We start from the raw sequence: 19,087 nt of genomic DNA on the forward strand, positions 1-19,087 counted from the left end.
CACTCGGATCAGACTGCGACAGTGAAGTGTTCACAGCACAAACCATGTGGCCATGCAGGGAATCACCTTCAAAACGTAATTTCTCCTAACCATCCGTGAGCTTCAAATGCTTCACAAAAGTCGTCAGCTGAGTGATAAAAGAAGAGAAACAGGAGCTGAAACACTGACACCGAAATAAGGACAACAATAAAACGCCTGAATGCACACAAGAATTTAATGTTTATGCAAGCATGATATCGACTTTCACAATGAGCCAATGACGTACAGATTCATTTGCATTAAAGATGTATAAATTATATTTTATACGAGTCCAGTTTGCACGCTGAAAAAAAAGTTCTTTGGCATTTTGAAACACTGACGTTTTCCTCTTGAACAGTAAACAAGACATTCAGTTGCAGGTTCAAAATATTGTAAAGCTCATAGCGAAACATAAAGTTTTACCACGTTGTAAACACTTTAGAAGATGTGTTGCATGTAAGCAATCATTTTCAAATAAATCTCTACATGTGAAACTAAATCTAAAGTGCCCTGTGAGCATCATTAGACTGCGTACTTTTATAGGAAGCAGCTGGTTGGTTCCAGTCAGAGAGGTTCGCAGTTGATTATCCAACAACGTGCTTTGAAATAAAAAAAAAAGGCAAACACATTCAAACACTTTACAGCATGCGTTCAGATTAAAGTAAATCTGACCATATTAAACACAAGGGGGTTGCTAAAAATGGTAATCAAAAATAAAATAGGTGAAAAAACTTGAGGTTGAATGTCTGTTGTCCGGCTGCTATCTTCTGAGGCACCAGTAGATGGCAGCAAAATAAAGCAAAACACTCCCCAAAGTTAAGGACAGTGGTAGACTCTTTGGTGTTATTCATGGAAAACCAATATGAATGAAAACAAGTTATAAAATCAAACAGAGAATTACCACAGTGTCAGTAAAACGCAGCTCTGCCAGCATCTCGAAATAATACGTTTATTAAGAATAAAGCTGCGATGGCTGCGAACACGAGAGAGGACTTTTTGTCCAAGGTGACAGTTTATCGCTACGTGAACAAAATAATTCTCCAAAATAAAGTGCATAGAGCTCATGAGTCATATCTCTAACCACAAGACTCACAGGATTTCAGAAACAGCTATTGGCTAGGGCAAATCTACAGTAACGGTGATTAGGCTAAGTCAGTCCAATGACTACAATCTACTGATTCTGATTTCAAACCATTTAATGCATTCGCTCACCTCATAGCTGATCAGTTTTATCCTCTTTGGCTGATGCACAGACGCATCCAATGCTTTTACAAATGAGTAAACGTCAAAATCCTGCTTCCATGCATGTACAAGTAATGATAGCATTTCAATCAGTGTGCACCCGGTCCACCAATTTAGTGGTAAGATGGAGAAATGTTCGAAATTAAAACAGTTTGTTTTTTTTTGCCCGTTGACAAACTAGATGAGCCTGTGCCCGATCTGCTCTTGCAGCCAAAGCAGCGCGGGTTGCAAGGCGCTCGGCTCATCGGGAACAGTCTCAGTGTGCATCTGCAGCAGAACCTCTTGCAAAACAAACAACAGGGGTAAGCTCATGCTCAGTAGCTCGTACAGTAACATGTAGTCATGGGCGTTGTCTCTCAGGTGGCCAGCGAGGGCCTGTGCTGCGCTGCGAGTGCGGTGAGACAGATACCACGGGGCGTTACAGACGGCGCGCGTCACACTCAGCGACCAGTTCAGCTTTTTCTTTATGAACGAAGTGCAGGTACCTGCCGCAGGCGGGCTCTCCAGCTCTGCTGAGCTGCTGGGCTGGGAACTCTCTCCTTCTGCAGCAATTCGATCCTGAGCTCGATTCCGATTCTGAGCGAGGACGACGTACACAGATATTGGGTCATTTTACCACTCTAATGTTAAAAAAAAACATAAAATAAAAATTGATTAACGTTGTACTCACTGGAGGTAGAGAAAAAGTCCTTCGAAGATTGTTGCGGTAATGAAAATGAAGTTTGCAGTATAGTTTCCCTGCAAAAGTAAAAAAAAAAAAAAAATGTAGAAAGATTGTTAAAGAAAGTTGGTCATGATCAACATGAAAAAATGCACAGAGACAGGTACCTTCTTCTGAGTTGAATGCGTGCGCTCCCTGTGAGAGAGAACATCTGCAGGTGGAACACCGGAAACATTCCCGGTGGAAGTAGAACCCCTCGGCACAGACCCTCTCAACCATGTAAACGCGCTTGGAGCAAGAGTAGCACTTGTCAGCCGACTGGCAAAAAGTCCTTCTTATGGAGCTTCCCTGGAAAACAGAAGCAAGCAATTATTTCACATCATTTGAGCCACTAATATACATGTTAAAAGAAGAAACGTCGGCCGTCAGAGGATGCTCCATGGCTCTGCAGGGTTCAGATCTGATGCTGACGTGAATTTCTGGATTGTAGCTGATGGAGGTGCTTCTCTCCAACATCTGGCTGTTCAGTTAAATAGGGCCGTTTGGGTGGAGCACAAAAACCCACAAAGTGCCACCACACGCTTCTCCTCTGAGGGCTGCTTGTAATTAAAAACAGGGGGAGCTGGAAGAGCACTTAAAACAAGCTCTCGAAGAAAAGCAAATTTTTTACATGTAATTTTTATATGAAAATTATAAAATAGCAGTCATGCAGACACACCAATGCTTCTATTTAAACATGCATTTATTCAACACTGCTTATCTCGAGATTATACGTCTTTTTGTTGGGTTTTTTTTTGTTTTAGGAATGTAAACATTGGGAACACACACTGCGTGGAAATACATACGAGTGAATAAAATTAAGTCATAAGTGAGAAAACAAGCACATGCATGCAGGCGTTCAAAACAAGCAAATCGGCTTCACACAATTTGCGATAGTCACCTTGAGAACGTCAGGACTGTCGCCTGAGAACAGTCCGCTAAGGTGAACAGCTTTTTCCTTTATGCTCTTTGTCTGAAACTCCCTAACTTGTTGGGTTTGAGCTTTTTTCTACAAGATAACAAAGGGAAAATCAACAGTCTTCACATTCACCCACACACAAACTAGACAGAGTAGTAACTCCAAACACCTGTGTGGCCCTGAAGAGTGTATATTATCAAGAAGAAAACAATAGTTGTTTTGCCTGCCGCAACATATTGATTACTTTAATTTTAGACCTCACACAAAGAGTTGCTGCAGCAGTTGCTGGTTGAGTTAAAGTCGTAACTCAGAGGAGCAGTTCCCCTGAGTTATGTAATGTTCTGCTTTAGGAATTGTTATGTTTCCTGCAGTGACTGGATGAAAAAGATATAAATTTCTCTGATGCATCTCTTACCAAACATGTCTTAATTTTATTTTATTAACTGATTCAGGCTCTGTGCTAAGCTATCACATAGAGCTCTGTCACCAACTTTTGGATCTAGGGTGTCAGAGTAATTTTCAACATGAATATAAAGTTTATATTTATTAAATTATAATGTGTTCTAATCTTAAATGTTGTGTTTTCATTATCTATAGGCAGAAAATCACCACGATTAACAGAAGTAAAAGCTTGGAAAATCATTGTGTGCGTATTTAATCCATAAAATGTGTTTCTCTTTGTGATGGAGTTACTGCTCATGATCTGTTCAATAATATTATAACAGCTGTGCGTTCATAAACCCAATGTGCACTAAAGTTATTACTAGTATAATGTTTTAACAATTTTAAATAGAGACGATGAGAAAAAACACTGCATTCAAACAGATAAACGACTGAAAGTTATCTCTTAGCACATCACCAGTGCATTGAATGGAAAAGTATAAATTTATATTTTAATAGGTGATTTCTTAATGTGTGCAAAAAGTCATTACAACAACATTTTAAGGTGAAAAATCGAGCAAATAGTTAAAAAATAAATAAACATTGCATATTTTTCAAAAAGGAATGATTTCTTGGCTTTCTTCCTTTGAGGAATGGTTGCATAAATATTTCAATGAAAGAAAATGAAGAAATGCTGGTTCCACTGCTACAAATTGCACTGACAGAGGCAAACAGAGGTAATGACTCAAAATCTGCCAACATGTGCTTTACATGAGAAGCATTTGGCTGTTGCAACTGTAACAGTAAAACAAATTCGAGCCAAGTTTGTTGGCCTGCGCGGCGTTTCTGGAAAGCTGGATAATCGGGGGCTGACTTCATCTGACTGCATGTTGCACAAGCCAAAATGTATAATGGGAACTTAATATACAATCATCATTCACTCCGGGGCCTTTTTTGGGAATCGGAGCGTGCAGCAATGTAGGAAGAGCACAGAGCGGAAAACAGACAGGCAGAGCAGGAGAAAGTGTTCACCTCAGATACGTGTTCGTCCACCTCTCTGAGGCGATGCAGAACTCTTGTCATGAAACAGATAGCAGAGCGGCAGGACGGAGGAGGAGACGCGGGGGGCTCGGGACTCTCGCGCTCAGGCTGGGGCGTCGTCTCAGCGAGAGCTTGATCAACATGTCTGAGCTTCACGACTAAAAATGGATGCTGGGGCTGAGGACGGAGCTGGGGTTTTGGCAGAGTCTTTGGAGGAAGGTTGGCTAACTGTTCAGCCGCTTTTCTGATACTTTTTTCAAACTGAAAGGTACAGTACAGATAGGAGCTCCTGTAAATCCACATCTAAAATCACTGGGTGTGTTGATTATTAAAAAAAAAAAAAAAAAAAAAAAACATGCAGGTGGTTCTCTACAGTCACAAAAAATGTATTGAAATTGAGACTTTTTTTTTTTTGATTTTGTATCTAAAAAAAAAATCTGATCAAAAATCAATATGAATTGGGAATGTTTTAAGTGTTGAAACAGATACTGCTGTCCGTGGGGTTGAAAACTTGATGACCTGACAAAAATCCACAACTGATTAAGACTTTGTTTTCTGTTTGGGATTATTCTCCAATCATAAAAAAAAAAAAAAAAAATCCATAGAAATAAATTTAAATATCTGATTTCATGTACTGATGAGTGAACATAAACAAAACTTTTTTTGGGCCTGTTGTGCCACCTGAATGTACCTGTGTCATCGAAGACGGCTTAGGTGGGACCGGAGACCTGATCCTAACGGGCCGAAGCTCAATCTGATTAAGATTAGGGAGCACCGAGACCGACTCACAGTCTGACTGCACGGGGGTTTTGAGGAGGATTGGGGAAGGGTTAGTGAAAAAGTACAGGAAAGAGGAAAAAAAGAGGAAAAGAGTCATGCTAGAAGTAAGAGTCTTAACACCTAAACAACAGAGCACAGTGTAAGATTGTGCAATTAAGCAACTGAGTTCAAAAAGAGAAAATAACCATAAATGTGTAAAACACTTGAAGATATATATATATATATCAGATGTTCAGATTCCCTAGAATTAATTTGAAAGAACAGCAAAAACATTGGACCACACCAGACATGTTGTAGTGTTTTACCTGTGTCTTTTGAAACGTGTAGCTGCTCTTGTTTTCAAACTTGGCCTGTAGCTGCGAAGCCATTGAGCGAACTTTGTTTTCTTTGGGTTCCCGTTCGTGTTGGAGTGATGAGCCGTTACTACGCATGTTAGTGGCCTGAAAAAGAGCAGAACAAAACCTCAGAAATACAGTAAAACAACAAAGTGCACGTGCAATTATAGACTAAAACAAACCTCCTCCAGGTAGAAGAATCGTCGCCTCCTTTTGTAAACAGAGTCTGTACCGTCCGACTTCTTCTCATCCTGAAAACGGAGCACAACGGGAACAAAATGAACACTCTTCTGCAGCAGCGCCTCATTCGCAAAGCAAAAGGCACTGAGCAAACACACCAGATGCTTTTTAATGTGCATGAACACATTTAAGACACAGTAATTATCTACCCCCTCTATTGTTTCACCGAAACAAAACAAATCCGTACAGTACTGAATTGTGATTTGTTGCTGGAGTAAAAAAAAAAAAAAATGCAGTCTTTTGACAGCACTTGCATTAAGCTCTGTATGGGAGGCACTTGCTGTTGTAACGCTTCGTAATTATAAGGTTCACAGGCTGCACATAAAACTCCACAACATAATTTTACAATATCTAAAATGTTCCTGACAAAGTGGATTACCTGAATTGTTCTAACCAGCGGCATTCACTTATCCCTGAAAGCCTCGTCTAACATGCCTGTCTTCTTTTTAACGTACAGAGCCGTTTTCTCTTTTGCGCTGAAATTCCAATCAACTGCTTCAAAGCAAATATACGACATTAACTTATTTGAGAATTGGCTGTTCTTGCTCTGAAAGTAATTTATGAAAATATATGTCAACATTTCCCAACAGATGAGTCCACAATGTCTCACTTAAATGTGGGCAGAAAGCGGCTAGTTTGAGACGCAGAACCACCTTCCTGAGGGTTTTCTTCTTTAGCGGAAGAGTGTAAAACAGGCACAATCTATAAGTTTAAATGCAACTGAACCGCTGAATAAGACAAATCAATATGTAAAAAAAAAATTACAAAAAGTAGAAATTAGCACAACTAAAGTTATTTTTAGTACAGCAGATTAAACATCTCTGTTACCTTTGGTACCCGCTTCCTTGTCAGTGCAAGATTGAGATCATTATTATTAGCTTTGACTTCCTCCGAGGGATATTCTTCATTGTTTTCATCCACTCTTCTGGAATCTGCTGTGTAGCAAGAAACACAGTGAAGTAAATTAGAAAAGCTTTCCCTTTACAAAGCATTGCTGAATGAAGCAACAGGACTTGTCTCGAGAGCCAGTATTTGTGTAGGGAAACGTTTTACATTAAAGAGCACTTTTGTTGAAACGTGCATGCAATCAAGAATCACAGGGTACTTGACTGCATAGCTTCACTACATAATGACATTCTTCTCAAGCCGCTACACCTTAAGAGGGCCGAACTGCAAAACATCTATCCGTCCATAAAATGCATTTTCTTTTTCAAATGAAGAAATTGGGGAACAAAGAAAACGGTGAAAAGAATGTAAACTCCAGGGCATCCTAACTAAAACGGAGCCACGTACCCGACGAAGGTAGAGGAGTCCCACGGAAAAGCTCGTAGAACTTCGACAGGTAAGCGGTCATCCTGGTTTTGTCCAGCTCCTCACTGGCGCTCAGGTCCAAAGCAGAAGTGAACGGGCGAATCCCGAACTCCCGATCGCTGATGTCGAAAGCTTGCTGGAGGTTCGCGGCGTGGTCTTCCTCATTTAAAGAGTCAAAGTCTCTGATAACAACAAGGAGAAACAATAAATTAAGCTAAAATACTCGATGGACACAGAAACTGAACATTTAGATGAGACAGTTTAACTTCTATCATACTGTGCTTTGAGTTTTAGAAATCTTCCTGCTACTCTTGGTTCTCATTTACCCCCCAGTCCCTTCAGTAACCCATTTACCTATGACCTAAATATCCATTTGTCCGTCCAGGAATAACCAGACTGGAATGTGGCAGCAAGAAATAGAGACTCTTTGAAGGAATTATTTGCTGGCAAATCCTTCATTTCTGCACGTCAGGTGACTACCGCTGAGTGAGGGTGAGATAACGCGAACATGGGGAGTCAGTGCGAGCACAATGGCTTTGTTTAACACAGAAGTATAGTTTTACTTACACCTACAGTCTTATAAGAAGTTTAAAGTTGCAAAAAAATGACCAGTGAGAGAAACAAAACAGCGGCTCTGATGTGTTTTATGCAAATATGGTGTGTAGACGGCAGGAGGAGAAATGTAAAGAAGCGAGCAGTAACCTAGCAGCAACACACACAAACATCAGTCTTTCTCTTTCCAGCGCGAACCTGCTCCCCTCCCTGCTCCCCTCCCTGCTCCCCTCCCTGCCGCCTCTGTGCTGCTGACAGGTCTGCAGATAGGCGAACAAAAACGGGACGAATGCCAGAAGTCCCTGGAAATTTACAGGTCCACCAAAAACTGCAACTGCATGTGCCAAGGAATGAAGGCGATAATTAAAGAGTCGCCTGGATATATTTAGGTTTGTAAATGCACTAATCTACAGTCACACCGGTACGTTTCTTTTTTCCTTTTGTTTTTGTCATAAAGGAGCTGGTTTTCCCTTCAGTTCCAGATTTAGACACAGAAAGGGAGTTGTCAAAAAAAGTAGCAGAAAGAACTCTTATCATGCAGGTTTTTTTTTTTGCTTTGTTCTAATTTTTTTAAGTACTAAACTAAGCAAAACTTTCATCAGAAAAAAACATAAACCTTCGTAGTTTGCAGGCTAAAAGTTTGGAAGCAAAGTTAAATTAGCAGAAAAAAGATCACGTAATTTGTGAGCGAGGGATAGGGACAGGCAAATTATTGCTTGCCTGCTTTTCAAACTGTGCAATACGAGTTTATGAGCGGCTTAAAGTCTAACACTGCAGCCAAAGCCGATGTTACGTACATCAGCTGGGGTTTAAATCTGTGAATGAGGGCACACAGGGCGATGCCGCTTCTCCAAGACGACGTCAGGTCTGTGATGGAGACATTCCTGTAGCCCTCGGTCTGTTTCTGGCACCAAGAAAGGAGCCGCGACGGCCGGATCTCAGACTCTGTAGAAGAAACATCAAAAAAGGAGGAAAAAAAATGTTTGAGAGACACGGATCAGAAAATTATGTAATACCGGGGTAAAAGGAACAGAGTGCTTTTAAATAAGGAAATGAATCCTGAGGTGAGTGCATGTGTCGGAAGCTGATTGTTCATGAAGTTTGAAGAACGTGTTGTTTATCCTCAGATACATATTGTAACACGCGTTTGTCTGGCATTTGTAAATGATTACTCCTTAGACTAAAGTTTATGCATATTATTATGTAATTATGTTTCAATAGGAGCAAAACAAAGAGAGAGAAATTGTATCAACATTCCTAAAAGAATCCTTCTAAAAGAGAGCAAGTCCTATCAGCAAAATCAGCGCCCTGAATAACAGCGAGGTGAGTCAGCAGCTGCCGGTTTGTTGACTCCTCTGACACTTACCTCGTCTGTAGAGATTGACAGGCCGTCGTATGGTAGCAGCACGCTCCAGGGAGCAGGAATTTAGCTCTCCAGTGACGTACAGGTGACGCACCTAAAATAAAAAGACGCATCGCAGTAAAAATACATCCATGTTTGGAGAGTGCAGGTTAAAGAAAATGAGCTTACTTGGTGAGGCCTAACGCAAGAGGAGTTGAGGTTGGGGTATCGAGTTGAAGGGTCTATGGTGTACTGGTCAAAGTTTTTGGCAATGTTTTCTGGAGTAGTTTGTGGCAGAAGTCGATAAATGCTCTCCCTAAATAATACATAGAAAGTAATGGGTTCATAAAGCAAAGGTGAACTTGGTAATAGTCGAAAGCACCATGAGAAAGTTCCAGACAGAATGTGCATGCACCTTTCTGCCAGAACTTCCAGAACCGTCCGACCTTCAGCCCAGCTCTTTACCATCCAGGCCGTGTCGAACGCAGCCAGAAAACCTCTGGCACAACCAGTCCCCATTGGCCAGAAGGGCTGCAACAAAGCAAATGCATCAAATACTATATGAAGACAAGAACAAAACAATGTTTCAACTTAAACTTGTTCATTCAGTGACATTTTGACATTTCCAAGAAGTAGTAGGAAGTAGGGCTTAATTTAGAGTACCGAAATATGCAAAACAAAAATGCTCTAGACGCATGACTGGGTGTCACTTGTTAATGATGTTTGAAGAGGGTAAATCATATTTTATGACCACACAAAAATGATGGATTATGATGCAACTGACATGGGGGAAAAAGGACAACAGTGCAATGTTTTTATTTTTAAGTTTTCGAGGTTGTCTGAATTTTAAAAACATGCGTTTACTCCTCCAGTAGTTGCTATGTTTTGCTTTGCCGTGTCACATACCACAGATCTGACTTCACACAGTAGATATCTCAGATATTTTTTAATAACCATTGCGTGTGAAAGCAGACAGACTTCCTGTACATGTTCCTGCAGGCAACTGTAACATCTAAAAAGTGGCACAAAAAAACTCTGTGTAACTGCCGACAACAACAGGATTAATTGAGGTGAAAGAAGTTAGATAAACCACTCACAGGTTGGCATATAAAAAATCCCACCCTCTATTTTTTAGAGACATCACCCCAGTTTATCTGGCGGAGATCATTTCAGACTCAGATACTTATTATTTAATGTATTTCTCAAGCTCTCAGCATCTGAAGTCAGCCTGATTTGCTGCCTTGGCCTCCCTTACCTCCAGCAGACTGTCGCCAACTAGCGCCACCAGCAGCTGGTGTCCGGATCTCTCCCTGACCAGAGCGGCGTTCTCGGACGCATGCATGCTTGTGAAGTCAAACATGGCCACGTCTGGCTGCCCGCAGTGATTCATGGCGTAATCGAGGGTGGGAAGCTGGTAGTTGGTGCCAAAGTCAGCAGCTTCTCGGGCGTAGCTCAGAAGGGCTTCCTGGTTGACATTTTCACTACTCAGCAGCATCTGAGTGTCCATGTAATCCTGGTGAAATGGAAACGAGCAAGAGAAGAATCCAGAAAGTGAAGTCTTAGCTTTGTGTCAGACACAAGGTTTCCACATTCAAAGCGTACCACGGTTTGAAAACCACTAGCATGTTGTATTGCACCTTTTGGGTAAGTTAGACGCTTTTCACAGGCATGCAGTGCAGTGCAGTTGTTCCCCATGTGCAGCACGGGTTATAACAATCCTCCTCTCCCTGTGTTTACTGTGAGCCATCAGTCAGCTGTGTAGGAGGGGGAAACCACCCAGACTTTTGTCTTGTTAAAGAAAAGAGGTTTGCTCTTTGCAAATTCAGAATCACGCCACCGAAGAAGCTCCACAAAAACAGCTTTTCTGATTCTGTTTCTACGATGCTTGAGAGCAAATACAACCCCATCAAAATTAATACAGAAAACACGGTTTACTTACATTGATGACAACTTTTTTGTCCAGCAGACTCTGTTTCTTTGCCGTCATGACGAAGTAATGTGTGTTGTCCTTGTAATAGACGATGTTCTCCAGATCAATGCCTGCAGAGAAATAGCAGCGTCTTCACACTCTTACAGTTCACAAAAAAATTCCCTTTGAAGGCTACTTGTTATGATATGATTGGATAGACTCATCAGTCAAAGTTGTTCATTCATAAATCTCAAATGAACAAAAATAAAAATTTTATTTTTGTTTTTTTTTTTTACTTTTCATTTACAGAATCCCATACATTTCTAAAAAAAAAAAAAAAAAAACAAAACAAAAAAACCCCACAAAACTAGCTAAAAATAAACCTACACTACTGATCAACCAAGTTTGGACCAGGTGTTTAATTTATACTAAGCCGTATTTAATCAAGCAAGTTTATTTGTATCGCACATTCAGTTCAGAGTGCTTTGCATTGTAAAACACAATAAGAAGTCCTAAAAACAACCTGGAGTCAACAACTGAGAAACCAGAGACAAACGTTACATTTTGACAACGGCTGCCATCATCAAGATCAAGTCATGATGTCAGTTGAATCTGTAAATTTCATACAGATTAAACTACCTGTCTCTTCTTTGAGGTCAAGAAAGAACTTCTGGTTGAAAATGAAGGCCACACCGCTGATCTCCTCTACTTTCGCCTCCGCAGTTGTGTTCCTGTTGATAAAGTTGGCGGTGATGGCGATTGCCAGTTTACCTCTGAACTCTTTCCTTTTGAAACCTGGTAAACACACACACACACACACACACACACAGAGAGGCAGAGAGAGTTAACTGGGAATCCTTGTTTGTCCCAGAAAAAAAAAAAAAAGAGGGCTATTAACTCATCTGTTTAAACCAAAAGCAATCCAACCCCAAACCATAATGACAGGGCATTTATTTTTGGAGAAGGACTTTAGTAAAGGAACAGAGGTCATACTCTGTATGAAGCACACGGAATTAAGTGAAATTAACTTCCTTGTAAATAATATTGTTGCCCAAAGTAAACAAATGTATTTAAATAAGACTTTTTTTTTTTTTTTACATATATTGTTTTACAACAACTTAAAAGATTTACTGCTTGCAACAGAAATATGCTTTACGGGACACTAAACCGAAGTTAGAGAGTTATGCAAGTCTGAGCTACATTGTCCCCAAAATGTCATTTGACTGCTTTCCCAAAGGCAGCAGCACTGAACAAGCCTGATTGCATTTAACTGTGTTACCATAAGCAGGCCACAAAAGCAGCACACATGCAAGCGGGCTGCAGTAAAAAAGAAAGTAATTTTCCCTCTGGGTTCTTCATGATTACAAAATGAGCTAAACATTTCATTCTGGTTCAAAAAGTCCTTTTAAGGAATAAGCATTTGATCCGAATTAGTTGTTCGATGACAGCATTTTTAGAGAAAAACTGAAAACAGCAGAGAGTTGGAGCTGCTCCATCATGAATGGATCGGCTTTGGTTCTATTTATATTTAGCGATCCCCAGCGGGAGAGATAGATGACTTCATCCAGGCGCAAACGAGAGCAAGAGTTTAATCTTAGGCAAGAAAAAATACACAATAGCATGTTAAGGTCTTGAATCATCCCTCATTGTTTTCTGTTTTGCCTCCAAGGAGCCGGATTCTCTCGTAATCTTTTTTGAAGAGCTCCAACTCAATATCGATAAATGATGTTCGAAGCTCTTACCGAGGCTTTTATTTGACGTTTTCCACTCATTTTATGTCCAGATCTGTGGAGGAATGTTTGTTTTTATTGTAAGTTAAACCACTTTGCTTATTCTGTCCCCCCCTTTTTTTTCTGAAAATATGACGTTAAGATGTTTGATTATTGTAGACATTTCTACGTTGTCTTCCAATTGAAAGCTTTGTTTATTTATTCAAGCATAAACATGGACCATGTTCAGGAACGAGAATTGGAAAGAGCTCAAATGTTAGACAGAAAAATGTAATAAGAAAAGTCTATAAACGTCTGTATAATATACAGAATGTATATTTATAGAGTTTAAATGATGTGCAAAGAAGTGCATTCTGCATATTTATTAGTTACATCATGACTTAAAACTTCCTAAGGGGGAGATTTAATACTGAGATGCAGAGCTGTAATGAACTTTTTTTTTTTTCCTTTTTACACGCTTCTGTGTTTCAGATCATTAAAAAATTATAATATCAGACAAAAGGTCACCTGAGTAAATACAAATGCTGATTTCTTACTTCATGTCAAAAACATAAACTAAACCATCTGGCCCATATTCTAAAATGTAACTGATTCACAGAGTCACAAAGCCTAAACCACATTGAGAACCATTATATCAAAATTACTCCAAAAGAGCATGAATCACCCAGGACAGTAGTCACTGCAGGCCAGAACCAAAGTCCAACTTCTATAAACATATTTACTTTTAAGAATCTCTCCTGATGTAAATTGGACGATTCCTGCTTTGAAATCGTTTTTACCCCTTTGTCAGCTATTTCAAAGCTGGAGGATCTGGGAGCGGCACCAGATCCCAGTCATCCATCAACGAGCTCTTGTCATGTTTAAAAAGTGCACAACGCAACCACAGCTTCCTAAACTGTCCAGGCCTTTTGTTTCCCTGCGTCTCACCTTCCAGCGTGTTTCTCCGCCCATCGGCCCCCACCACCACATCAAACTCAAAGCCAGCCACCGGGTGATCTGCAGGTCGGATTGCGGCCCTCCACCCAATCGCTGAAAAGACAAAAGGCAACTGGGAGTGTTGGGTAAATCCACGCACATGCATGCAGGTTTCAAATCAAATTAATCCCCCCCTTTGTGATGCGAAGAACATGAGGAGCATCACATTATCCGGACTGTTCTTGTTGGACGTCCCTGTTACTTTAAGGCTATATTAAATTTGTCTAATGTGGCATGACGAGGGGGAAAAAAGTTGTAATAACTGTACAATTAAAGGCTTAAATGTGGATATGCTTCTCCATTTAAAAAAAAAGAAGGCAAAATGTTGCAGCAGATGTGTGAGATGAGAGTAGGTGTTGCTTGCCAGTTTGTTGTGAAATAGTTTGTGTGTGGAAAAACCCGTCCACAGAGTCAAGGGCACAGCTAAGTCAGTCACAGTGGAGCAGGAGGGATAAGTCCAGCTCTAAATTTAGCCAAAGCTGGTGTTGTTATCGCCACGACGATATGAAAACTGAACTGACACCTCCTGACTTATCGTCCGCTAAGCTGAAGGCCGGAGCGGGATGATGGGGGTCAAGTATCCACTGAGCTTTGGTCAAATGTTATGAAACCTGAAATGAGGCCGTACATATTCTGTCTTAAAAACAAATAAAATAGGCCACTGGTTAGTGTATTGCAGAGTGGTAGTATAAATAGCAGAAAACGATCTGTTACAGGGAGATGATGCAAATTACATGACCTTTGCTATTTTGACCCGCAAATGATAAAAATAAAACCTGTGCCAACGTTTGTGTCGTGTTTATTAGTGAGTGTCAAGGAAATAAAATACTCTCAGACGAGATGTTCCCCTTCTGCTTAAATGTGCAGCAGAAGCAGCAAAGCAGGAATGTAAACAAAGATCCTGCAGGAAGCTAAACTCCACCTGTCTAAAAAAAAAAAAAAAAGATAGATTTCTCAAAATGATCCTCCTAAAAGTTAGACATATTCCAGGTGCTTCGATTCCCCTCATTTCTCCACCGTCTAAACCTCCTGTTTGAATACCACAGCCAAAGCGGAGGTGAGAATGAGTACCTTCGTTTTGCTGATCTTCTGGAGGCTCCAGCAGCTTAATAAACTCCACGTTGATGTGAAACTCCACAGCGACGATCAGAGCCACCTTCAGGAGGATGAGCTGCAACTGCTGAATGCCTGGCGGAGACAGACACAAGTCCATGTTTTCGTGTTTGCTTTTCATCTTACCGTTGAGAGCAAACTCTGCCTGCAGGCGATACGTCTGCAACGCTGAGCGGCGCCTCCAAGTAGGCGGAAAAAAGGAGAGCATGCTTCACTCAAGAAGGCCAGTGAACTCATCCTTTCGTAGGGTTTAAGGAACAAAACGGATGGCTCTGCTTTTCAAATGTTTACCAAGCAGTTGGATTGGAGGACATGGCAACCTTGATGTTTTTCAAGTATTTCTTTATGGGCTTTTTTTGAACGTCTGAAGAAACAAAGTAACACTTTCACAGCCATTTAAGGTTACAGGAAGGATGCTAGTAGTGCATTGGCTCCAAATTTCAGGTTTTAGAGATTTGCAGTAAGAGGGGGGGACACAGAAGGTGAAGATGGCCTCACATTAAAAAACAGATTATCTCGTTACTGTTGTATTACTATTTCTTTCAACATCTCAAAGTAAACTCGATGCATCAAATTGCTCAGTTTATCATGCAAGAAGACAGTTGAATCGCAGGAGCGGAGTGATTTAAAAGGCCGGCTTTGTTCCTGTGAAGTCTGATACTCACTGATGTGGTCGATGGCTCCGGCACAGAACTTTCCGTAAAACTTTTTGGCCCCGAGGCCCCGCAGGTCATGGATGGTGTAGGGCCAAAGATGGAGCACGTTGTGCCTCGAAAAAGAATCCCTCTTCTCAATCACCACCACCTTGGCACCCATCAAGGCAAGCTCGATGGCGGTCCGCAAGCCACACGGGCCTCCTCCGATGATGAGGCACTGAATGGAACGACACGGCATGCTGGTTATTACAAACAAAGAGCACAGTTAAATGACCCGCATCAGGGTGACATCTTTGTCACAGAATCAACAGAAAGCTTGCTGAAACGGAGAAGGACATTGCAATTGTTTATAATGAGCTCTGGAGCGTTCTGCGGGTCCATGCGTCACGAGAAGGAGTTGTACTTTACTGCTCCACCGCTGAGACGCTTCAAAGTGTCCCATTCAGGAACACTTAAGTAAGATAAACTCTTATAATCAGTCCAGTCTGCACAAGATTGCTGATGTATGTGTGATTGTATTATTGGCAAAGCTACAACGTACAAAAGGAAAATAGTTTGCACATGCTTGGAGTGATGTATTTATTAGTAAGCTGCCCGGAGACACATAGTTCAGGTGTTATTCACAAAACAGCCTCACGGAAGAAAATGCATGAAGTCAGTTTGAGGTTTAAGTGTCTGTCTGAGCATGTGCGGTTGAAACATTACATCATCGTCCATAATGATAGATGAAAGAGGTGACGCATGTGTGTTGGCACAGTTCTCCTTTTTCTTTCCATTTGAAGATATTACGAGACTTTATGAAGAAAACTGTTCAGAGATGGGGCGCATGATTATTTTGACATTTAGACCAGAACAAAGTTTTCCTGCAGTGCTCAGCAGTTTCCTGTCTCAAAGACTTCAGCAAATTAGGACTGAATACATTTACTTTTCATTTGCCTCTCTTAGAAATGCTCAGTTATTCGACACATAGATGCAGTAGACAGAAATTTTGACTCCTGGCATAAGATGTAGTTACAGAATATGACAAGGAGGTTTGACAATCTGCAGGCCTGCTGCTCACTGCAATAACAAAACATGCTGAACAGTGAGACACCGGCAAAACAACCATGAAAACACAAACATCACAACCCCCCCACCCCACACACACACACACACACAAAAAAAACAAAAAAACATGTTTGTCCCATTGACAACTTCTACACATTTTAGAAAAACTGTCATGCACTGATATTTTCTGGAGATAAATAATCATAAAGATGTTTGAATTCTTTAACTTTAACATGTTTTTCAAGATTTTCAACAGCCTTTTCAGACAGTTTTGGTTCATAAGAGCCTTTATGACTCTTATGAAATATGACAGATAATGAGCCCTGACCAAACCAAAATGACTCAGAATGACCTGTTTTATCAGAGTAACAGTACTTCTCCAAAGTAGACTTCAGGAAGATTAGAAAAAAATCATTTTGATCATTGAAAATCAATAATTGAATTGAAATTCATCTCAATTCCTTTCATTAGATTTCAATGCTGCTGTGAACAATAATAGTATTAATACATAAAACAAGGTTTATTTCCAAAGCACCATTCAGGCACACTGTAGGTCACTCCAAGGGTCCTACAGCATAACGAAGGGAAAAATGTGGAAACAATAAATAAAAACAAGAAATATTAAAGAATATTACAAAAAGAATAAACATTAAATGAAAAATTAAAACTAAAACCATTTTTAAATTGTCATAAAAATGAATGCAATTTTGGAAAAAGAAACATTTTGTATCTTCTCTAGGGATTTTAAGACCTGCCTTGACAACTAACGTAAAATATTTATTTTTCAAATATTCTATTCATAGGCTATTCTAAGGAATATTTACTAAATGTTATTCTAATATATAACATCTCCATCAAGAGGTCACTCAGAGTTAATACAGAGGTGAAACATCAAATCTTTAGAATATGACATAAAATTAAAACAAAGTTCAGCACGTCATAGTTATTTATCACCATAGTTTCTCACTTCTTACAGAAGCAATAAACTGATACACTGTGGCGTCCTTACAGAAGTATATTTTCTTTTTTTTTATGTGTTTTTGTGTTTTAATTTGTGCTGTTGCCTTATATTAAAATCTGTTCTACATTGCATACTTCTCCTGCACCGACAACCAAAGACCTTTTGTGTATCTATGACCTGCTTCTCTCGTTCTTCGTAATAAGCTGCCTGAGGCTGTCAGGGTGATGCATCGTCAGACGTGAGTCGCAGACGCAGGTGGTGTTCCCACTGCCCTGACAAGTTTAAACTTACGGTTATTCTCCTGCGCAAAGCAATGCTTGGTGCGCCGACACGCAACAGATGAGGAACAACATCATTTATAGACACACGATAAAGGAACTTTGTCAAATCCACTTTCAAAGAGCGCCCATTGTTCTCTAAACTCGTGTCACTGTTTTTGATTTCTCTATCAGCCATGAGCAGAACTGTTTGTTTTTACGTTTTCCACTCACTGATCAGGGATTTTTTTATTTTTTTTTCCCCTGAACTCTGGTGCCACATCTGCTGAGTCAGGACACTGGTTTCCTCTCAGCTCTCTAAACCTGCGTGACCCCCCGCTCTCCACCCACCACGACCTCACGCCGACATTCACCATTCACCAGACCCAGGCAGACAGCCAGTGAACAAACTGTCAGGTTGATCTGAGTACATTGGGAGATGGACAAAGTCATGCATTGTGATCAGGCACAACAGAGGGGTTTTGTTGGTAAACTATGCTAAGAGCTGATAACAGCTGTGACACCTCTGACGAAGATGGAAGCACGTCAAAACATGTCAGGCGTATCTGAAGAGATGGAATAGCTGAGTGTCTATAAAAAATCTTCAAGATTGTATCACGTCTAGACACAATGCGTTTCACTGAACGCAAGCTGTCTCCTTCAGATCTGATGAAGTGACTTGCAGCACGATTTATGTGAAAAGACAGATTTTGTCGTACACAGTAAAACTTAACGAGGCGGACGCTCGGCCTCTGCTACCATCTGTGTTAGGCCGTAAAAATTGTGACATCACATCCTGTAAAAACGACTCAGCAATATGAAGAAAAAGGCCTGAGTGAAATCGCATATGCCACTGATGGGGAACAGAACTGACAGAAAAACTGAAGGATTTGTTCACCCAGTAATTGAAGAAGATGTAAAAGGAGACAGCCAGCCTTTGTGAGCAGTAAAAACACAACGCACATGTAGGCAGTTCCTTAAAACCAAAAACATTTTTGCTTTGCTTTCAGAAAAAAAAACTCTTTGTCAAGTCAAAAATACAAAATAAGAAACTTTAATGCGCTTTTCTTTTTTAAATTGTCGCCTAAGATATTCTCAGCCTTAGACGATAACTAAGCAGAATGTAAAACATTTTAATATTAACCACGTCCCTGCTCCAAACGCTCAGGAAAAGCAAAAAGGTAGCCAAACAGAGTCTAACTGGGGCCAAATAATCAGAGTTGCTGAGTGATGCTGTCTCTTCCTCTGTGCAATAAAAAAACTTGCTGAATCTGAGAACAGCTGACAGGTGAACACTTCTCCGGGTTTCAACTTTCTCTCATCACCTTTTTTGTGCCTCCTCCCCCTACACCACCACCACCATAAATATCCTCTGCACAGTACACACATATCCTGTTGTAGAAAAATGTCTTCATTAAGAGGACAGACTTTTAATCTATCATCTTGTGAGTGTAAGATAGAAGGAAGCAAGGAAGGAAATGAGAGGAAAAAAGGTCCATAAGGAAAGGTCCAACGTAGGACACAATGAAGGAAGTAAGAATGGAAACTGCAAAGAAGGAAGAGGAAGGCACAAGAAAA

The 19,087-nt window shown here is 40.5% G+C and overlaps 1 protein-coding gene across 3 annotated transcripts in view; it reads right to left on the reverse strand.

Annotated features, from left to right (window-relative positions):
- Positions 1-200: 200 nt before the first annotated feature.
- Positions 201-19,087, reverse strand: part of mical2a (microtubule associated monooxygenase, calponin and LIM domain containing 2a) — a 30,595-nt gene continuing 11,708 nt past the window's right edge. Inside the window, exons 3-22 of one of the 3 annotated variants that reach the window (XM_014987597.2) lie at positions 15,254-15,461; positions 14,547-14,663; positions 13,428-13,529; positions 11,410-11,565; positions 10,801-10,901; positions 10,117-10,374; positions 9,277-9,392; positions 9,051-9,177; positions 8,886-8,976; positions 8,317-8,464; positions 6,950-7,149; positions 6,485-6,591; positions 5,599-5,667; positions 5,387-5,521; positions 4,993-5,097; positions 4,293-4,562; positions 2,862-2,969; positions 2,089-2,269; positions 1,931-1,998; positions 201-1,836 (exon numbers count right to left, since the gene is read on the reverse strand). In XM_014987597.2, the coding sequence (XP_014843083.2) occupies positions 1,438-1,836; positions 1,931-1,998; positions 2,089-2,269; positions 2,862-2,969; positions 4,293-4,562; positions 4,993-5,097; positions 5,387-5,521; positions 5,599-5,667; positions 6,485-6,591; positions 6,950-7,149; positions 8,317-8,464; positions 8,886-8,976; positions 9,051-9,177; positions 9,277-9,392; positions 10,117-10,374; positions 10,801-10,901; positions 11,410-11,565; positions 13,428-13,529; positions 14,547-14,663; positions 15,254-15,461 (3,066 nt within the window). In that variant the 3' untranslated portion in view covers positions 201-1,437. The remainder of the gene's footprint in view (positions 1,837-1,930; positions 1,999-2,088; positions 2,270-2,861; positions 2,970-4,292; positions 4,563-4,992; positions 5,098-5,386; positions 5,522-5,598; positions 5,668-6,484; positions 6,592-6,949; positions 7,150-8,316; positions 8,465-8,885; positions 8,977-9,050; positions 9,178-9,276; positions 9,393-10,116; positions 10,375-10,800; positions 10,902-11,409; positions 11,566-13,427; positions 13,530-14,546; positions 14,664-15,253; positions 15,462-19,087) is intronic. The other 2 variants (XM_088004292.1, XM_014987601.2) reach the window with 2 other exon arrangements.

This window comes from Poecilia mexicana, unplaced genomic scaffold (assembly GCF_051168715.1).
Source record: "Poecilia mexicana isolate PSO_F unplaced genomic scaffold, ASM5116871v1 scaffold_3, whole genome shotgun sequence".
NCBI classification, from domain to species: Eukaryota; Metazoa; Chordata; class Actinopteri; order Cyprinodontiformes; family Poeciliidae; genus Poecilia; species Poecilia mexicana.